Source organism: Mustelus asterias, unplaced genomic scaffold (assembly GCF_964213995.1).
Source record: "Mustelus asterias unplaced genomic scaffold, sMusAst1.hap1.1 HAP1_SCAFFOLD_94, whole genome shotgun sequence".
In the NCBI taxonomy this organism is placed as follows: domain Eukaryota; kingdom Metazoa; phylum Chordata; class Chondrichthyes; order Carcharhiniformes; family Triakidae; genus Mustelus; species Mustelus asterias.
In genome coordinates this window covers 550,360-567,689 of record NW_027590142.1, presented here as the reverse complement: position 1 = coordinate 567,689, position 17,330 = coordinate 550,360, and the positions used below count along the sequence as shown (strand labels likewise).

Genomic DNA, 17,330 nt, shown 5'->3' with positions numbered 1-17,330 from the left:
ATAATCACAGAGAAATCACTCCAACTCGATTTTCAAGTTTGCTAATGAACCTCAGTAAAGCCAAAGAAAAGCCAAGCAGCATGCCTTAATGACTATCATCCAGTGGTTCTGATATCCATCATTATGAAATGCTTTGAAAGGTTAGTCATGGCACGAATCAATTCCAGCCTCCCGGACTGCCTGGATCCACTACAGTTTGCCTCGCACCGCAACAGGTCCACAGCAGACGCCATCTCCCTGGCCCTGCACTCAACCCTGGAACATCGAGATGACAAACACACTGATGTCAGACTCCTATTTATTGACAGCTCAGCCTTCAACACCATTATTCCTACAAAACCCATCTCCAAACTCCGTGGCCTGGGCCTCGGCTCCTCCCTCTGCGATTGGATCCTGAACTTCCAAACCCATAGACCACAATTAGTAATGATAGGCAACAACACCTCCTCCAAGATCATCCACAACACTGGTGCCCCAGAAGGCTGTGTTCTCAGCCCCCTATTACACTTCTGATACATCTGTGACTGTGTGGCCAAATTTCCCTCCAACTCGATTTTCAAGTTTGCTGACGACACCACCGGATGGTGGGTCGGATCTCAAACAATGATGAGACAGAATACCGGACTGAGATAGAGAATCTGGTGAACTGGTGCGGCAACAATAATCTCTCCCTCAATGTCAACAAAATGAAGAAGATTGTCATTGACTTCAGAAAGTGTAGAGGAGAACATGCCCCTGTCTACAGCAACAGGGACGAAGTAGCAAGGGTTGAGATCTTCAAGTTTTTAGGTGTCCGGATCACCAACCTGTCCTGGTCCAACACTATAGTGAAGAAAGCCCACCAACTCCTCTACTTTCTCAGAAGACTAAGGAAATTTGGCATGTCAGCTACGACTCTCATCAACTTTTACAGATGCACCATGGAAGTCATTCTTTCTGGTTGCATTACAACTTGGCATGGCTCCTGCTCTGCCCAAGACCACAAGAAACTACCGAAGATCGTGAATTAAGCTCAATCCATCACGCAAACCAGTCTCCCATCCTTTGATTCTGTCTACACTTCTGGCAAGATGTGGAGATGCCGGCGTTGGACTGGGGTAAACACAGTAAGAAGTTTAACAACACCAGGTTAAAGTCCAACAGGTTTATTTGGTAGCAAAAGCCACACAAGCTTTCGAGGCTCTGAGCCCCTTCTTCAGGTGAGCAAAGCAGCCAGCATAATTAATAGCCCCACGCACCCCGAACATTCTCTTCTCTTCCACCTTCTTCCTTCAGGAAAAAGATACAAAAGTCTGCAGTCACATACCAACCGACTCAAGAACAGCTTCTTCCCTGCTGCCATCAGACTTTTGAATAGACCTACCTTGTCTTAAGTTGATCCTTCTCTGCATCCTAGCTATGACTGTAACACTACATTCTGCATCCTCTCCTTTCCTTCTCTATGTATGATATGTTTTGTCTATATAGCGCAAGAAAGAATACTTTTCACTGGATACTAATACATGTGGGAATAATAAATCAAATCAAAAAACTATTTGTTCTGTTCAATGGCGGGGTGTTTACCCAGCATCGCTAGCGGCGGTGAATGTCTCCTATCAACACGAGAGCACTGCGCAGGCGCAGTACTGCCCCTTGTCTGGAGCATGCGCATTGGGAGTGCTCGGGAAAGGAAGTTGCTTCTTTCTTGTCTCTGCAACGGGTAAGGTAGCGGCGTGTCCGAGCGATCGTAGGGCGCAGGGGGGTGATCGGAAAAGCTTTATAAATACCAAGTGAAAGCATTAAACCCCGAATAAGAAGCTCGAGGCCAGCCCCGCGGTTGTCCGGAATCACACTGCTTCCAGCCGTTACAGACCCTGGTTAAACAGCCGCCATCTTGAGAGGGGGCAGTGTGCAGCGGTGCGCATGCGTGGACAGCCCTGTCAGCAGGAGGAGAGAATGTTGCTCAGAGTCTGACAGCTCAGAAAGAATGATCCTGTCTGTGCCAGCCAGCAAACAGCTAGCTCGCATTTTCCAGCACTTGATCCATGGCCTCGTGTGCTGTGGTATTTCAAAAGCCGTCTACATTGAATACAGGAGTTGGGACGTCTTGTTGAATTTGTACAAGACATTGGTAAGGCCACGCTTGGAATACTGTGTACAGTTCTGGTCACCCTATTATAGAAAGGATATCATTAAACAAAAAAGAATGCAGAAAAGATTTACTAGGATTCCAATGGGACTTGATGGTTTGAGTTATCAGGAGAGCTGGATAGACTGGGATTTTTTTCTCTGGAGTGTCGGAGGCTGAGAGGTGACCTTATAGAGGTCTATAAAATAATGAGGGGCCTAGATCAGCTAGATAGTCAACATCTTTTCCCAAAGGTAAAACTAGAGGGCATAGGTTTAAGGTGAGAGGGGAGAGATACAAAAGTGTCCAGAGGGACAATTTGTTTCACTCAGAGGGTGGTGAGTGTCTGGAACAAGCTGCCAGAGGTAGTAGTAGAGACAGGTACAATTTTGTCTGTTAAAAAGCGTTTAGACAGTTACGTGGATAAGATGGCTGTAGAGGGATATGGACCAAACGTGGGTAATTGGGACTAGCTTAGTGGTTTAAAAAAAGGGCGGCATGGATGAGTTAGGTTCCTGTTTCCATGCTGTAAACCTCTATGACTCAATGACATACTTTTTACTTGTGAGATTTCCTGCCTCTACCACCTTTCCTCTGTTTCTCTCTCCACAGATTCTGACCAGAATTCTCTGGCCATTCATGCCGTGGGATTCTGCATACCTGCTGGCAGCACACCCCCGCCCATGGGTATCCCACTGGCATGGGGTGATGTTCATGGGAATTCCCATCGACAGCAGTGGGACCAGAGAATCCTGCTGCTAGCAAACATCGCGTCTTTTCCCGTCCGCGGGAAACACACTGCTGGGAGGCCGGGGAATCTTACCCACTGTCTGACCTGCTGAGTATTTCCAGCATTTTTTGTGTTTATTTCAGATATCCAGCAGCTGCAATATTTTGCTGGTATTTTATTGTAGGCATTGCTCACAGAGCCAACTTTAGAAACAAGATTGACCAATTATGAAACAAAAACAAAGAGCTGGAAAATCTCAACAGGTCAGACAGCATCTGTGGAGATGGAGCCAAAGTTTGAAATGTTGGCTCTGTTCTCTCTCCACAGATCAGCTCCTCTGATCCTTCTTGGGGGTGGAGTTTGAGGGATTGGAAGATTCTGTCAAGGTTCTGGTTAGTGATGGGTAAATAAAATCCCTATACTTCACCTCCTGCCTCTCCAACATCTTTCTCTCTCCTCCCATAGATCCAATCATCATGTGTAGACCCACACTGGTTGGCACCTCCCTTCCCTGAAGGGCATTGGTGAACCAGTTGGGTTTTTGTGAAAATTGAGCAGTTTTCATGATCACTTTTTCCTCCTGCTGGCCCCACAAATTACCACATTCATTCAGCTCAATTTCTCAACCTGCCTTTATGTTTTTGTGAACTCTCTCTCACTCCCTTTTTTTTGTTTTAAATCACAGGATTGTAGAAGAGGAGGATTTACAAGTGGAAAACTCAAATCAAACATCACACCAGAATCTGAGAATCGTCCAATTTGTCATAACCTGAATATCATAGGACTTTCAACATGGAAGGAAAAAGCACCATTCACAGTGGAGAGAAACTATACACGTGTTCTGTGTGTGGACAAAGATTCAGCCAATCATCTGCCCTTTTGAAACACCAGCGAGCTCACACTGGAGGGAGGCTGTTCATTTGCAGTGTTTGTGGGAAAGGATTTACTCGATCATTTACCCTTCTCAGACACCAGCGAGTTCACACTGGGGAGAGGCCATTTACCTGCTCTGTGTGTGGGAAGGGATTCACTCAGTTATCCTGCCTGCTAACACACCAACACATTCACACTGGGGAGAGGCTGTTCACCTGCTCGGAATGTGGGAAGGGATTCATTAATTCAACTAATTTGCTGACACACCAGCGAGTTCACACTGGAGAGAGGCCTTTCACCTGCCCTGCATGTGGCAAAGGATTCATGAATTCATCCAACCTGCAGAGACACCAACGAGTTCACACTGGGGATACTCCGTTCACCTGCTCTGTGTGTGGGAAGGGATTCACTCAGTCATCCCATCTGCAGACACACCAGCGGGTTCACACTGGGGAGAGGCCATTTACCTGCTCTCAGTGTGGGAAGGAATTCACTCAGTTATCTCACCGGCTAAGACACCAGCGAGTTCACACGGGGGAAAGGCCATTCACCTGCTCCGAGTGTGGAAAGGGATTCACTCAAGCAAATGACCTACTGAGACACAAACGAGTTCACACTGGGGAGAAGCCATTCATCTGTTCTGTGTGTGGAAAGGGGTTCACTCAATCAAATGACCTGCTCAGACACGATCGAGTGCACACTGGGGAGAGACCATTTACCTGCTCTGAGTGTGGGAAGGGATTCACTCGGTCATCCAACCTATTGGATCACCAGAGAATTCACACTGGGGAGAGACCATTTATCTGCTCTGAGTGTGGGAAGGGATTCACTACCTCATCCAGCTGGCAGGGGCACAAGCGAGTTCACACTGAAGCAAGAACTTTGACCTGCACCGAGCCTGGGAAGGGAGTCACAATCTCATCCAGCCAGCAAGGACACCGGAGAGTTCAGACTGAGGGAAGTCCAGTTACCTGTACTGAGTCTGGAAAGAGAGTCATTCAGTCATCCAAGGAGCAGGGACACCGGAGAGTTCAGATTGAGGAAAGTCCAGTTACCTGCACTGAGGGAAGTTCAGTTACCTGTACTGAGGGAAGTTCAGTTACCTGCATTGAGGAAAGTTCAGTTACCTGCATTGAGGAAAGTTCAGTTACCTGCACTGAGGAAAGTTCAGTTACCTGTACTGAGGAAAGTTCAGTTACCTGTACTGAGGAAAGTTCAGTTACCTGCACTGAGGGAAGTTCAGTTACCTGCACTGAGGAAAGTTCAGTTACCTGTACTGAGGAAAGTTCAGTTACCTGTACTGAGGAAAGTTCAGTTACCTGTACTGAGGGAAGTTCAGTTACCTGTACTGAGGGAAGTTCAGTTACCTGTACTGAGGAAAGTTCAGTTACCTGTACTGAGGAAAGTTCAGTTACCTGTACTGAGGGAAGTTCAGTTACCTGCATTGAGGAAAGTTCAGTTACCTGCACTGAGGGACGTTCAGTTACCTGCACTGAGGGAAGTTCAGTTACCTGTACTGAGGAAAGTTCAGTTACCTGCATTGAGGGAAGTTCAGTTACCTGTACTGAGGGAAGTTCAGTTACCTGCATTGAGGGAAGTCCAGTTACCTGCTCTGAGTCTGGGAAGGGAGTCATTCAGTCATCCAGCCAGCAGGGATGCCACAGAGTTCGCACTGAGGAAAGTCCAGTTACCTGCACAGAGTCTGGGAAGGGATTCATTCCATTATCTAATCTGCTGACAGACGAGCGAGACGACACTGCTGAAAGACCTTTGAAATGTCCAGACAGTGGGACTTGTTTTCAAAGTTCTGTGGAATTGGTGTCCCATCAATGTGTTCACACTGACGAGAGACTATTCAGGTGCTCTCACTGTGGGGCTGCGTTCATGCGATCGTCTGACCTCACTGAACACCAATGCACTCACTCTGGGGAAAGGCTCCTCACTTTCCCCAAGTGTGGAAAGGGATTCACTCAGTCATCCAACCTGCTGACACGCCAGCAAGGTCGCAATGTGAAGAGGCAGTTCACTTGTCCCGAGTGTGGGAAGGGATTTACCCAGTCAACCAACCTGCTGAGACACCAGCGAGTCCACACTAGAGAGAGGCCATTCCTCTGCTCCGAGTGTGGGAAGGGATTCACTGAGTTATGCAACCTGATGACACACCAACGGGTTCACATTGGGGAGAGGCCCTTCCTCTGCTCAGAGTGTGGGAAGGGTTTTATTAATTCCACCAACATGCTGCAACACCAGCGAGTTCACACTGGAGAGAGGCCGTTCACCTGCCTCAATTGTGGGAAGAAATTCACTCAGTTACCACATCTACAGAGACACCAGCGAGTTCACTCAGGGGAGAGGCCGTTCCCCTGCACTGTGTGTGAGAAGGGATTCGCTCAGTTATCACACCTGGTAAGACACCAACGAGTTCACACTGGGGAGAAACCATTCACCTGCTCCCAGTGTGGGAAGGAATTCACCCAGTCAAATGACTTGCTGAGACACCAGCGACTTCACACTGAGGAGAGACCATCCATGTGGCTCTGAGTGTGGGAAGAGATTCACTCAGTTATCCAGTCTGCTGAAACACCAGAGAGTTCACACTAGGGAGGTGCTGTCCATCTGCTCTACATGAGAAAATGGATTCTCTCAGTCATCCTGCCTGCTTCGATTCACCAGTAATTTCACATTGGACAAAACCCTTTAAATGCCGGGACTGTGGGAAGTACAATAAATGTTCCTGGGAACTGCAACATCTACATGTTCATAATGATGAGATACCGTTCAGGTGCTTTCACTGCAGATGCGTCCAAGAAATCATTTCAACTTACTGTACACCGGAAATTTCACAGTGCGGAGAGCCTCCACCTGCCTTGAATGTGGGAAGGAATTTGCTTATTTATCCCATGTGCTGAGATACCAGCGAGTTCACAATTAACTACAGTGATCAGACTTTGCTGTTGATCATGTTCAGGATTGAATCATGTTAATTGGGGTCTGTTTCTGCTGACGTTAGTAAACCCCACCCTAGTTATAGGGGCTGATCCTCTTGCTAAAAGTCAAATAAGTCAACTTTGCATCAAATAAACTTGTATTCTTTTTACTATCTCCGACATCAAGTCAGAAGGTCTCTCCCCTCCCCTGTCTCCTCCATCCTCACCTCCAACAAAAAGTGTGAGGAGCTCATGGAGCTTCTCTGTCACTAAGATTGAGACAATCTGATCAGCTGCCTCTGCTGCGTCCCTCCCTTCCACTGGCCCATTGGGCTGAACGGCTTCTACAGTTTCCCCTTGTCTGAGCCCTGAACCCACATCTTCCCCTAGTTTCTCTCTCATATCCCTTCATGCCCATCTTGTCCATCAGACCCACCGTGTGCTCAAAGGGCTGAATGGCCACCCTCTGTGCTGTAACAATTGGCCATCAACCCCAAATTGCTGATCGCCAAACTTACCCACGTAAACTGGGATTGTTCTCACTTTCCAGGTGTTACCCTGACTCCATTAAATATTTGAAATGGGAAACTAGCAAACAATGGTGTGTGGGTTTGTTACTGACATATTGACAGAGGTTGATTGTCAGGATGGACATGAACAATCATCACACGGTGTGAATGGTCGGAGCTGGAACTTGGGCTTTGTACCCTATGGTGAAATTTTTCAGAGTGAGGTAGGGGGAGGGGGTGGGGGGCGGGGAGGAAGGAAAGTGGGGTTGGGGTTATAATCAGATCAGCCATGATCATATTGAATGATGTAATAGCCTCGAAAAGCTGGGTGGCCTGCTCCTAATTCGTATGTGCATATGTACTTTTTCAGAGAATCCCTACAATGCAGAAGGAGGCCATTCTGCCCATCGAGTCTGCACCGACCACAATCCCAACTAGGCCCTATCCCCACTTACCCATGCTAATCCCCCTGACACCAGGCTCAATTTAGAATGGCCAATCAACCTAACCTGCACATCTATGGACTGTGGGAGGAAACCGGAGCATCCAGAGGAAACGCACACAGACACGGTGAGAATATGTAAACTCCATACGGACAATGACCCAAGGACTGAATTGAACACGGGTCCCTGGTGCTGTGAGACAGCAGTCTTAACCACTGTGATGACCTATGGTAGGATCTCATCCTCACTTTCCCACATTCAAACAAAGACTAACTGAGAGTCCATCTGTAATGGCAGCCAGATTGTCCACAATCCCCCGCGCTGTAGAAACTGTTCTATCTGCCGCAGGCTGGCCGGGTGGATGGCGCATGCTCGGTCATTGACAGGTCACAATACCCGAGTGATTGATGGCAGCTCCGGACCAATAGCAAGAGGGGGCGGGGCTGGAGTACCGAGCGGGAGCGGCTGGTCCTCCAACCAGAGTAAATGAGGGGCGGGGCTGAGCTCTGCATCATTGTGAAAGCTGCTTTGTGTCAAACTCCAGGAGAAAACTGGACCTTTCTGTTTGTGGCTTCAAACAGATGGAGCCCTGTGGGTGTGGAGCAAACAGATGGAGCCCTGTGGGTGCGGAGCAAACAGATGGAGCCCTGTGGGTGCGGAGCAAACAGATGGAGCCCTGTGGGTGCGGTGCAAACAGATGGAGCCCTGTGGGTGCGGAGCAAACAGATGGAGCCCTGTGAGTGCGGAGCAAACAGATGGAGCCCTGTGGGTGCGGAGCAAACAGATGGAGCCCTGTGGGTGCGGAGCAAACAGATGGAGCCCTGTGGGTGCGGAGCAAACAGATGGAGCCCTGTGGGTGCGGAGCAAACAGATGGAGCCCTGTGGGTGCGGAGCAAACAGATCAACATTCGTTACTGAGATAGATTCATTCAACACAGACAGCAGGGATTAATTCAGGAAATTACACAGTGCAGTGAGAAAGGAAATTCAGTGCCAGGTTTGAGGAGCTGGGACTTGCAATCGAAGGTTTGAAAAAAGAAAAAAACTGGAGTAAGGAAGGAGAAAATGACAATAAACTGAAGATGAATTTACATTCCTGGGTGTCCTTTATCCCTAATTTTAATCACTCCACCATTGGTAGCCGTGTTTTCAGCTGCCTGGACCCCAAACTCTGGAATTTCCTCCCTGAACCTCTCCGTCTTTCCACTTCACTTTCCTCCTTAAAGACTCTCCTTATAACTGATCTCTTTGACCAAGACTTTGGATCATCCGACCCAATATGTCCTTATGGTTCTGTGAAACTGCTTAGGACATTTTATTAAGTGAAAAGCTCACTACAACTAAAAGTGAGATCTGATCACTTGCTGAGTGAGTCTGTGTAAATATAGCTCAGATAGACACAGCTTGTGTCAGAGTTTAGTGAGATCTGATCACTTACTGAGTGAGTGAATCTGTGTAAATGTAACTCAGACACAACTTCTGTCATAATTCAGTGATATTTAATCACTTACTGTGTGATATACATATATATCAATTGCATGGCTATGTCAAAACATATATCCGGATATATGAATTAGGAGCAGGAGTCGGCCACTCAGCCTGGTCTGCCATTCAATAAGATCATGTCTGGTCTGATTGTAACCTCAACTCCATAAACCCACCAACCCCAATATCCTTTCACCCCCTTATTTATTGTTACGATCCTTGACCAGACCCCAGGATACAAGGAGAAATCCAGTTAAAATAGATAATATTTGAGACAAGACATTTAAGTATTATAGAATCCCTACAGTGCAGAAGGGGGCCATTTGGCCCATCGAGTCTACACCAATCACAATCCCACCCAGGCCCTATCCCCGTAACCCCACTAGCTCTGCTAGACCCCTGACACTAAGAGGCAATTTAGTATGGACAATCCACCTAACCTGCACATTTTTGGATTATGGGAGGAAACCAGAACACCCGGAGGAAACCCACCAGACATGGGGAGAACGTGCAAACTGCACACAGACAGTGACCCAAGGCTGGAATCGAACCTGGATCCCTGGCACTGTGAGGCAGCAGTGCTAACCACTGTGCCACCGTGCCGCCCATGTTTAGCAAATGAATAAAGGCACAAGATTCCACAGATTCAGAACAAACAAAATAAACTTTACTATGCAAGGTAGGAGAGGTAAAAAATTTACAATATGTATTTTATTCTCTGACATTCATGGTAAATGAGGTACATGTGAATTAACAAACTGTGGCCGGACACATCACACTGTAAAATAAAATGACAGATGCAATCAAAATCAATTCCATGGATTTCTCCACGACCTTTCCAGACATCAGACCCGCTGCGAGTCAACCAATCTCACGAAAGCTTTACCTTTCTCATGAGGGTTTTCCAACAGCATCTTTGAATATCTCTCCATGGAATTGTCTCTAAACATTAGCCCCAGTCAGATGCTTTTAATAATTGCCCACCTCAGAGAGTTTCAATCTCAGCTCCTGAAATTCTTTCTCCCTGGATTCCGGAGTACACTCAAACACCAGCTTTCAAACATATTTTGAGATCTCTTGTCGTGCCAAGCAGAATATCGCTACTCCAAAGGGACACCTTTGCCCCAATGGCCCTCTTTACTTAAAGTCTGCTCCCCACAGTCTTTCTCCAACTTTTTAGACTCAACTTTACTGGGACCTCAGCCTATCTCTGTGGTATTTCTTGGCTATCAAACTCCCTGAAGCTGCATCAAGAAGTACTGATCACTGACCCTTGAAATGATCTGGTGACCCCCCAACACTCACAGAAGGTTCCACTCTTGTTACCAGGCAGCAACCAATGTAACAAGCATTGAAACATCTATCTTAAGGTTACAATCTCCAGATGTTTAACAATCTCCAGATGTTTAATTTAGAAGCCAGGAACACAATTAATTAAATTCCGGACATTATCAAGAATCTATCTACCTCTGTTTTGAAAATATGCAAAGACTCTGCGTCTACTGCCTTTTGAGGAATAGAGTTCCAAACGACTCACGATCCATTGAGAGAGAAAAAAGTCTCCTAATCTCTGTCTTAAATAAAAAACTCTACATTTTTATATGGTGACTCCTAGTTCTAGATTGTCCAACAATAGGCAACATTCTCTCCACATCCGCTCTGTCAAGTTGTCTTTTACACTTCTAAACTCCAGCTCAGAGAAGCTGAGTCTGTCCAACCTTTCCTTTTGCAGGATATTAGAGAGTGAGGATTTGCAGACAGAAAACTCAAACAAAAATCTTAACAAGATCTTACAGCAGGGGCTCCCGAACCATGAACTGTGTTCCCTGGTGAGGCCACGGGCTGAGGTATTGGTGTCGTGACCTTTGGGGCAGCAATGGTAGTTGTGGGGCAGAGATTCAGCTTGGACAGTCCTGCTTTGAGGCTCCATGACCTGCATGCAAGTGTTCTTGCTGCTGGTTCACGTGTCCAGAGAATGAAGTCTCAGGCCTGAGGCCCCATCACTGCCTCTGTCATAAAGACCAGTGAACAAGTGACTGCTGCACCACCCCTCACTGCTCTCTCAACTCGTTCCTCCCAGCATTTCCACAATTCTTACCAACTCTGCCCTGCCCCCACAACTCTTACACCACCCCCACCCCAGTCTCACTCTGATGTCTGTGTTCTGTGGACGAGGTTTCAACTAATCACCCGATCTGGAGAGAAAAAGGAAACCCTGCAAAGAATCTGGAAAAGGCTGAGAGATCAGATCTAAGACAGGAGAATGTCAGAGACAGATTGGCCCGGTGGACTAGTGGAAGGGAGAGAAGCAGCAGAGGCAGCTGTTCAAATTGTCTCAATCTTAGTGACAAAGAAGCTCCATGAGCTCCTCACAGAGGAAGAGCCGTTCAAAATGAGATATTCAAAAGATTCAATACGCTGTGCATTTAACACAAAGCTGATTTACTTGACTTTTATCCATAATAAAAGGGACGGCACAGTGGTTAGCACTGCTGCCTCACAGCACCAGAGACCCGAGTTCAATTCTGGCCTTGGGTGACTGTGTGGAGTCTACACGTTCTCCCTGTGTCTGCGTGGCTTTCCTCTGGATGCTCCGGTTTCCTCCCACAGTCCAAAGGTGTGTGGATTAGGTGGATTGGCCATGCTAAATTGCCCCTTAGTGTCAGGGGGATTAGCAGGGTAAATATATGAATTTACGGGGATAGGACCTGGGTGGGATTGTTGTCAGTGCAGGCTCGATGGGCCGAATGGCCTCCTTCTGCACAGTAGGAATTCTATGACTCTCTGATTCTTTAAACATTAAGCACTCCAACTGGAGCTGGGATTTATTAATATCAACTGAAACAGATCTCAGTGAACTCTGTTCAGTCACTACTGTAGTTACTTGTGAACTTGGTGTCTCAGGAGGGTGGATGACTGAGAAAATCTCCTCCCGCATAGAACAGGTGAATGGCCTGTCCCCAATCTGAGCCTGCTGGTGTGTCCACAAGTTGGATAACTGAGTGAATCCCTTCCCACACACAGGGCAGGTGAATCGCCTCTCCCTCGTGTGAACTTGCTGGTGATTCAGAGGGTGGATGACTGAGTGAATCCTTTCCCACTCACAGAACAAGTGAATGGTCTCTCCCCAGTGAGAGATTCCTGATGTGTCTGCAGTGGGGTAAACAAGTGAATCCCTTCCCACACTCAGAGCAGGTTAACGGTCTCTCCCCAGTGTGAATCCACTGGTGCAGTGAGTTTGGTTAATCATCAGAATGTGACGCATGGTGAGAGCATCTGAACGGTCTCTCGTCAGTGTGAACAAGCTGATGATGCCTCAGGTCCCAAGAACTTCCAAAGCACTTCTCACAGTCTGGGCATTTAAAAAATCTCTTCCCAGTGTGAACTCGCTGGTGCGTCAGCAAGGTAGATGAACTAGTAAATCGCTTCCCACAGTCGGGACAGGGGAATGGCCTCTCCCCAGTGTGATTGCGTCGATGAATTTCCAGCACTGACAGGTAACTGAATCCTTTCCCACATTCCCATAGTTTCTGCCCAGTGTGACTTGTGTTTCAACAGGTCAGACGATTGGCAGAAGCCATTTCACCCACTGTCAGAATGAACATGGTTCAGTCCTGGATGTGATTAACAGCAGCAATAACAGCAGAATCCAACCCCTGTCATCACTTGTGAATTCGCTGGTGTCTCAGCAGGCGGGATGACCAAGTGAATCCCTTCCCACACACGGAGCAGGTGAATGGTTTCTCCCCAGAGTGAATTCGCTGGTGTGTCTGCAGGCTGGAGAACTGAGTGAATCCCTTCCCACACACGGTGCAGGTGAACAGCTTCTCCCCGGTGTGAACTCGCTGGTGTGTCAGCAGGGTGGATGAGTGAGTAAATCCCTTCTCACACTCTGAGCAGGTGAACAGCCGCTCCCCAGTGTGAACTCGCCAGTGTGTCAGCAGGGTGGAGGAGTCTTTAAATCCCTTCCCACAGTCAGAGCAAATGAACGGCCTCTCCCCAGTGTGAACTCGCTGGTGTCTCAGCAGAAGAGATGGATTAGTGAATCCCTTCCCACATTGAGAGCAGGTGAATGGCCTCTCGACTGTGAACCTGTTGGTGTGTCAGCAGTGTGGACGACTGAGCAAATCCCTTCCCACACTTGGAGCAGAAGAATGGTCTCTCCCCAGTGTGACTGCGTCGATGAGTTTCCAGCTCAGACGGGGACCTGAATCCCTTCCCACAGTCCCCACATTTCCACGGTTTCTCCATGGTGCGGGTGTCCTTGTGACTCTCCAGGTTAAACAATCAGTTAAATCTCACATCAAACACGTGTACAGTTTCTTCCCGCTGTGAATGCTGTGATGTATTTTCAGGCTGTGTAACTGGTTAAAGCTCTTTCCACACTCAGTGCACTGGAACACTCTCACTCAGGTGTGTGTGTGTCTCGGTGCTTTTCCAGTCACACTGATGTTAGAATGGCCGATGGTTTCACATCCCAGTGAATTGAGTGAATCAGATCTTGACGTGATGTTTGTTTTGAGATTTCTGTCTCAAAATTCTCCCCTTCTAATATCCTGTAAAAGGAGTTCACAAAAGTCACCACTATTAGTGTCGGATAAAAATTCAGAACAGACAGTTTTAGTTTCTCTGGAACAATCTGTCCTCTCATTCCCCCAAAGCTGTAAATCTGTCTATTTTTCCTCCATTCTCAGTCTGTTGTCCCTCCAACACTCCTGAAGATGCTAATTCATGTTGATTGACAGATCAATACATAATGCTTCCTGTCCTCAACACAGAGACCATAACATCATGGAAAGTAGGAGGAATAGACCATTCGGCCCATTGAGCCTGCTGTTCCATTCAATAAGATGATGGTTGATCCGATTGTGCCCTTAACTCCACGTTCCCGCCTGTCGGCCATAACTCTTGTGGATAACAGTCTGCCTAACTCAGCCTGATGCAGCCTCCACTGCTCCCTGGGGAAAATAATTCCAAAGACCCCCTGAGGGAAGAAATTTCTCCTCATCTCCATTCGAAATGAGAAACCCTTCATATTTGGCATTCTGCCCATGTGGGGAAATAACCTCTTTTCATCTGTCAAGCTACCTTGGGCAGCACGGTGGCACAGTGGTTAGCACTGCTGCCTCACAGCGCCAGGGACCCGGGTTCAATTCCCGGCTTGGGTCACTGTCTGTGCAGAGTCTGCACATTCCCCCCGTGTCTGTGTGAGTTTCTTCCAGATGCTCCGGTTTCCTCCCACAGTCCAAAAGACGTGCTGGTTAGGTGCACTGGCCAAACTAAATTCTCCCTCAGTGTACCCGAACAGGCACTGGAGTGTGGCAACTAGGGGATTTTCACAGTCACTTCTTTGCAGTGTTAACGTAAGCCTACTTGTGGCACTAATAAATAAAATTTAAACTTAAAAAGATTACCCCTCATTCTTCTAAACTCCAATGAGTACAGGCTCAACCGTTCCCAATAACCCAACACCTTCCCAGGTATTAGACTGGTGATCCAGTATAACATGGGAAAATGTGAACTTGTCCACTCAGACAGAAAGAACAGAAAAAGCAGCAGCTTATTTAAATGAATTGCAGAACAAAGAACAATACAGCACAGGAACAGGCCCTTCGGCCCTCCAAGCCTGCACCGATCATGTGTTCCTAACTAGACCATCCGTTTGTATCCCTCTATTCCCAGTCTGTTCATGTGGCTATCTAGATAAGTCTTAAATGATCCTAGCGTGTCTGCCTCAACCACCTTGCTTGGTAGTGCATTCCAGGCTCCCACCACCCTCTGTGTAAAAAACTTTCCCATACTTATCTGTATTGAACCTTGCCCCCCTTACCTTGAACTTGTGACCCCTTGTGTTTGTCATTTCTGACCTGGGAAAAAGCTTCCAACTGTTCACCCTATCTATGCCCTTCATAATTTTATAAACTTCTATTAGGTCGCCCCTCAACCTCCGTCTTTCCAGGGAGAACAACCCTAGTTTACTCAATCTCTCCTCATAGCTAATACACTCCATACCAGGCAACATCCTGGTAAACCTTTTCTGTACTCTCTCCAAAGCCTCCACGTCCTTCTGGTAGTGTGGCGACCAGATCTGGACGCAGTATTCCAAATGTGGCCTAACCAACGTTCTATATAACTGCAACATCATATGCTAACTTTTATACTCTATGCCCTGTCCAATAAAGGCAAGCATGCCACATGCCTTCTTCACCACCTTTTCCACCTGTGCTGCCACCTCTAAGGATCTGTGGACTTGCACACCCAGATCCCTCTGCGTGTCTATACTCCTGATGGTTCTGCCATTTATTGTATAGCTCCCCCCTGCATTAGATCTCCCAAAATGCATCACTTCACATTTATCTGGATTAAATTCCATCTGCCATTTCTCCGCCCAATTTTCCAGCCTATCTATATTCGGCTGTATGCTCTGACAATGTTCATCACTATCCGCAACTCCAGCAATCTTTGTGTCGTCCGCAAACTTACTAATCAGACCAGCTACATCTTCTTCCAAATCATTTATATATATCACAAACAGAACTCTGAGGTACAGAGCAATCTGGGTGCCTTGGCAGGTGAATCACAAGTTAGTTTCCAGGTGCAGGGTTAATACTCAGGTCCGTGAACTCCACCACCGTGCACCCCACAAACTTTGTCACCCTCATCAGCGATACTATCCTCCTCCCTGACCACAGTCTGAACCAGACCAATTGCAATCTTCCTTTCCTATTTGACCTTGAGTTGAGCTATTGGCTACATATCCTCACCGTCTCTAATATTACTGTTTTCACCTCTAAGACAATTAGATCCATCCTGCCTCAGTTCATTTGCTGCTGAACTTCTCATCTTGCCTTTGTTACTTTCAGATTTGACTATTCCAACGCTCTTCTGACCAATCCCCCATCTTCCATTCTCCATAAACTTACCCTCCTCCAGAACTCTCTGGATGGTTGGCAGTTTAGTGGGAAAGAGTGAATAGAACGGAAGATGGGTTTCATGGACAAGATTAGCTCTTGAAGGGATAAGGGGAGATGGAGAGAAACTAAAGAAAGAAGTCAGTTTAAGGCCTGGGCTGGGCAGATCTTCACAACAATTTTGAACTTCCGGTGTAGTGGAAGGGAGGAAAGCAGCAGAGGCAGCTGATCAGATTGTCTCAATCTTAGTGACAATGGGGCAGCACAGAGGCAGAGTGGTAGCATTGCTGCCTCACAGCGCCAGAGACCCAGGTTCAATTCCAGACCAGGTGGGCAGTTTGCACGTTCTCAAGTCTGTGGGGGTTACCAATGGGTGCTCTGCTTTCCTCCCACAGTCCAAAGATGTGCAGGTTAGGTGGCTTGGCCATGATAAATTGCCCCTTAGTGTCTAAAGATATGTGGGTCGGGCGTATTGGCCATGATGGATGCATGGGGATAGGGCCGAGGTAATATGCTCTGTTGGAGAGTTGGTGCAGACTGAATGGGCCGAACGGCCTCCTTCCACATTGCAGGGATTCTATGATTCCATGAGCTCCTCACACTCGTTGCTTTGGCAAGAATGGAGGAGACTGGGGATACCGAGGATGTTTTAAAAAGAGCTAACTTGTGTTAGAGATATTAAAATTATTAACCACACTGGCTGTTCCAACACAAAGCTGATTTATTTGACTTTTATCCAGAATATTAACACATATGATAGGGATCGAGTTTATCAACATCAGCAGAAACAGAGCACAAAGGTATTTTTTAAGACAAATGATAGGAAAATATCAGGAAGGTCAATGCAATAAGAAGATTGGATTAAGTAAACCCAAATTACCGTGGATGCTTGAAATCTGAAATAAAACAGAACATTTGGGAAAAACTCAGCAGGTTTGGCAGCATCTGTGGAAAGAGAAACAGAGTTAACGTTTCAAGTCTGTACAGATCAGGTAAGAATGGCAGATTTCCCTCCCTCAAGGACACTAATGAACCAAAGATCCAATTTCCCTCCCTGTCAAGTTGAGATTAGGGAAGGGGATCAGAGTGAAGGTGTAAAGATTATGGGTGAAGACTTGAAGAATATGAGTAGCTTCAAGTACTTGGGGTCAGTGATGGGAGGAGATGGAAATTTGGAAATGAAGAAACAGATTAGCTCTGGCTGCAGTAATTGGAAGATGTGCAGTGGAATATTCGGTGATAGAAAATTATCACTGAACTTGAAAAGGAAGAATCTACAATCACAGAAAATAGTTGAGGCCAAAACATTGTGTGATTTCAAGAAGAAATTAGATATAGCTCTTGG

The 17,330-nt window shown here is 46.9% G+C and overlaps 2 protein-coding genes across 2 annotated transcripts in view; one reads left to right on the top strand and one right to left on the bottom strand.

Moving 5' to 3' along the window:
* Positions 1 to 17,330, bottom strand: part of LOC144484176 (uncharacterized) — an 82,987-nt gene that overhangs the window by 29,185 nt on the left and 36,472 nt on the right. The window contains exons 6-7 of the mRNA XM_078202717.1: positions 13,085 to 13,166; positions 12,741 to 12,991 (exon numbers count right to left, since the gene is read on the bottom strand). Of these exons, the coding sequence (XP_078058843.1) occupies positions 12,741 to 12,991; positions 13,085 to 13,166 (333 nt within the window). The remainder of the gene's footprint in view (positions 1 to 12,740; positions 12,992 to 13,084; positions 13,167 to 17,330) is intronic.
* LOC144484140 (uncharacterized) lies at positions 3,630 to 6,251 on the top strand. Its single transcript, XM_078202679.1, has 3 exons — positions 3,630 to 4,808; positions 4,930 to 4,952; positions 4,997 to 6,251. The coding sequence occupies exons 1-3, from the start codon at positions 3,630 to 3,632 to the stop codon at positions 6,249 to 6,251; spliced, it is 2,457 nt and encodes an 818-aa protein (XP_078058805.1).

What these genes read in the sequence shown, in the direction of transcription:
- LOC144484140 (XM_078202679.1), top strand. Translation starts at nt 3,630, where the DNA reads ATGGAAGGAAAAAGCACCATTCACAGTGGAGAGAAACTATACACGTGT. An exon ending in CCTGTACTGAGGGAAGTTCA is followed by an intron (nt 4,809 to 4,929) that starts GTTACCTGCATT and finishes AGGAAAGTTCAG; the next exon opens with TTACCTGCACTGAGGGAAGT. An exon ending in CCTGCACTGAGGGAAGTTCA is followed by an intron (nt 4,953 to 4,996) that starts GTTACCTGCACT and finishes TACTGAGGAAAG; the next exon opens with TTCAGTTACCTGTACTGAGG.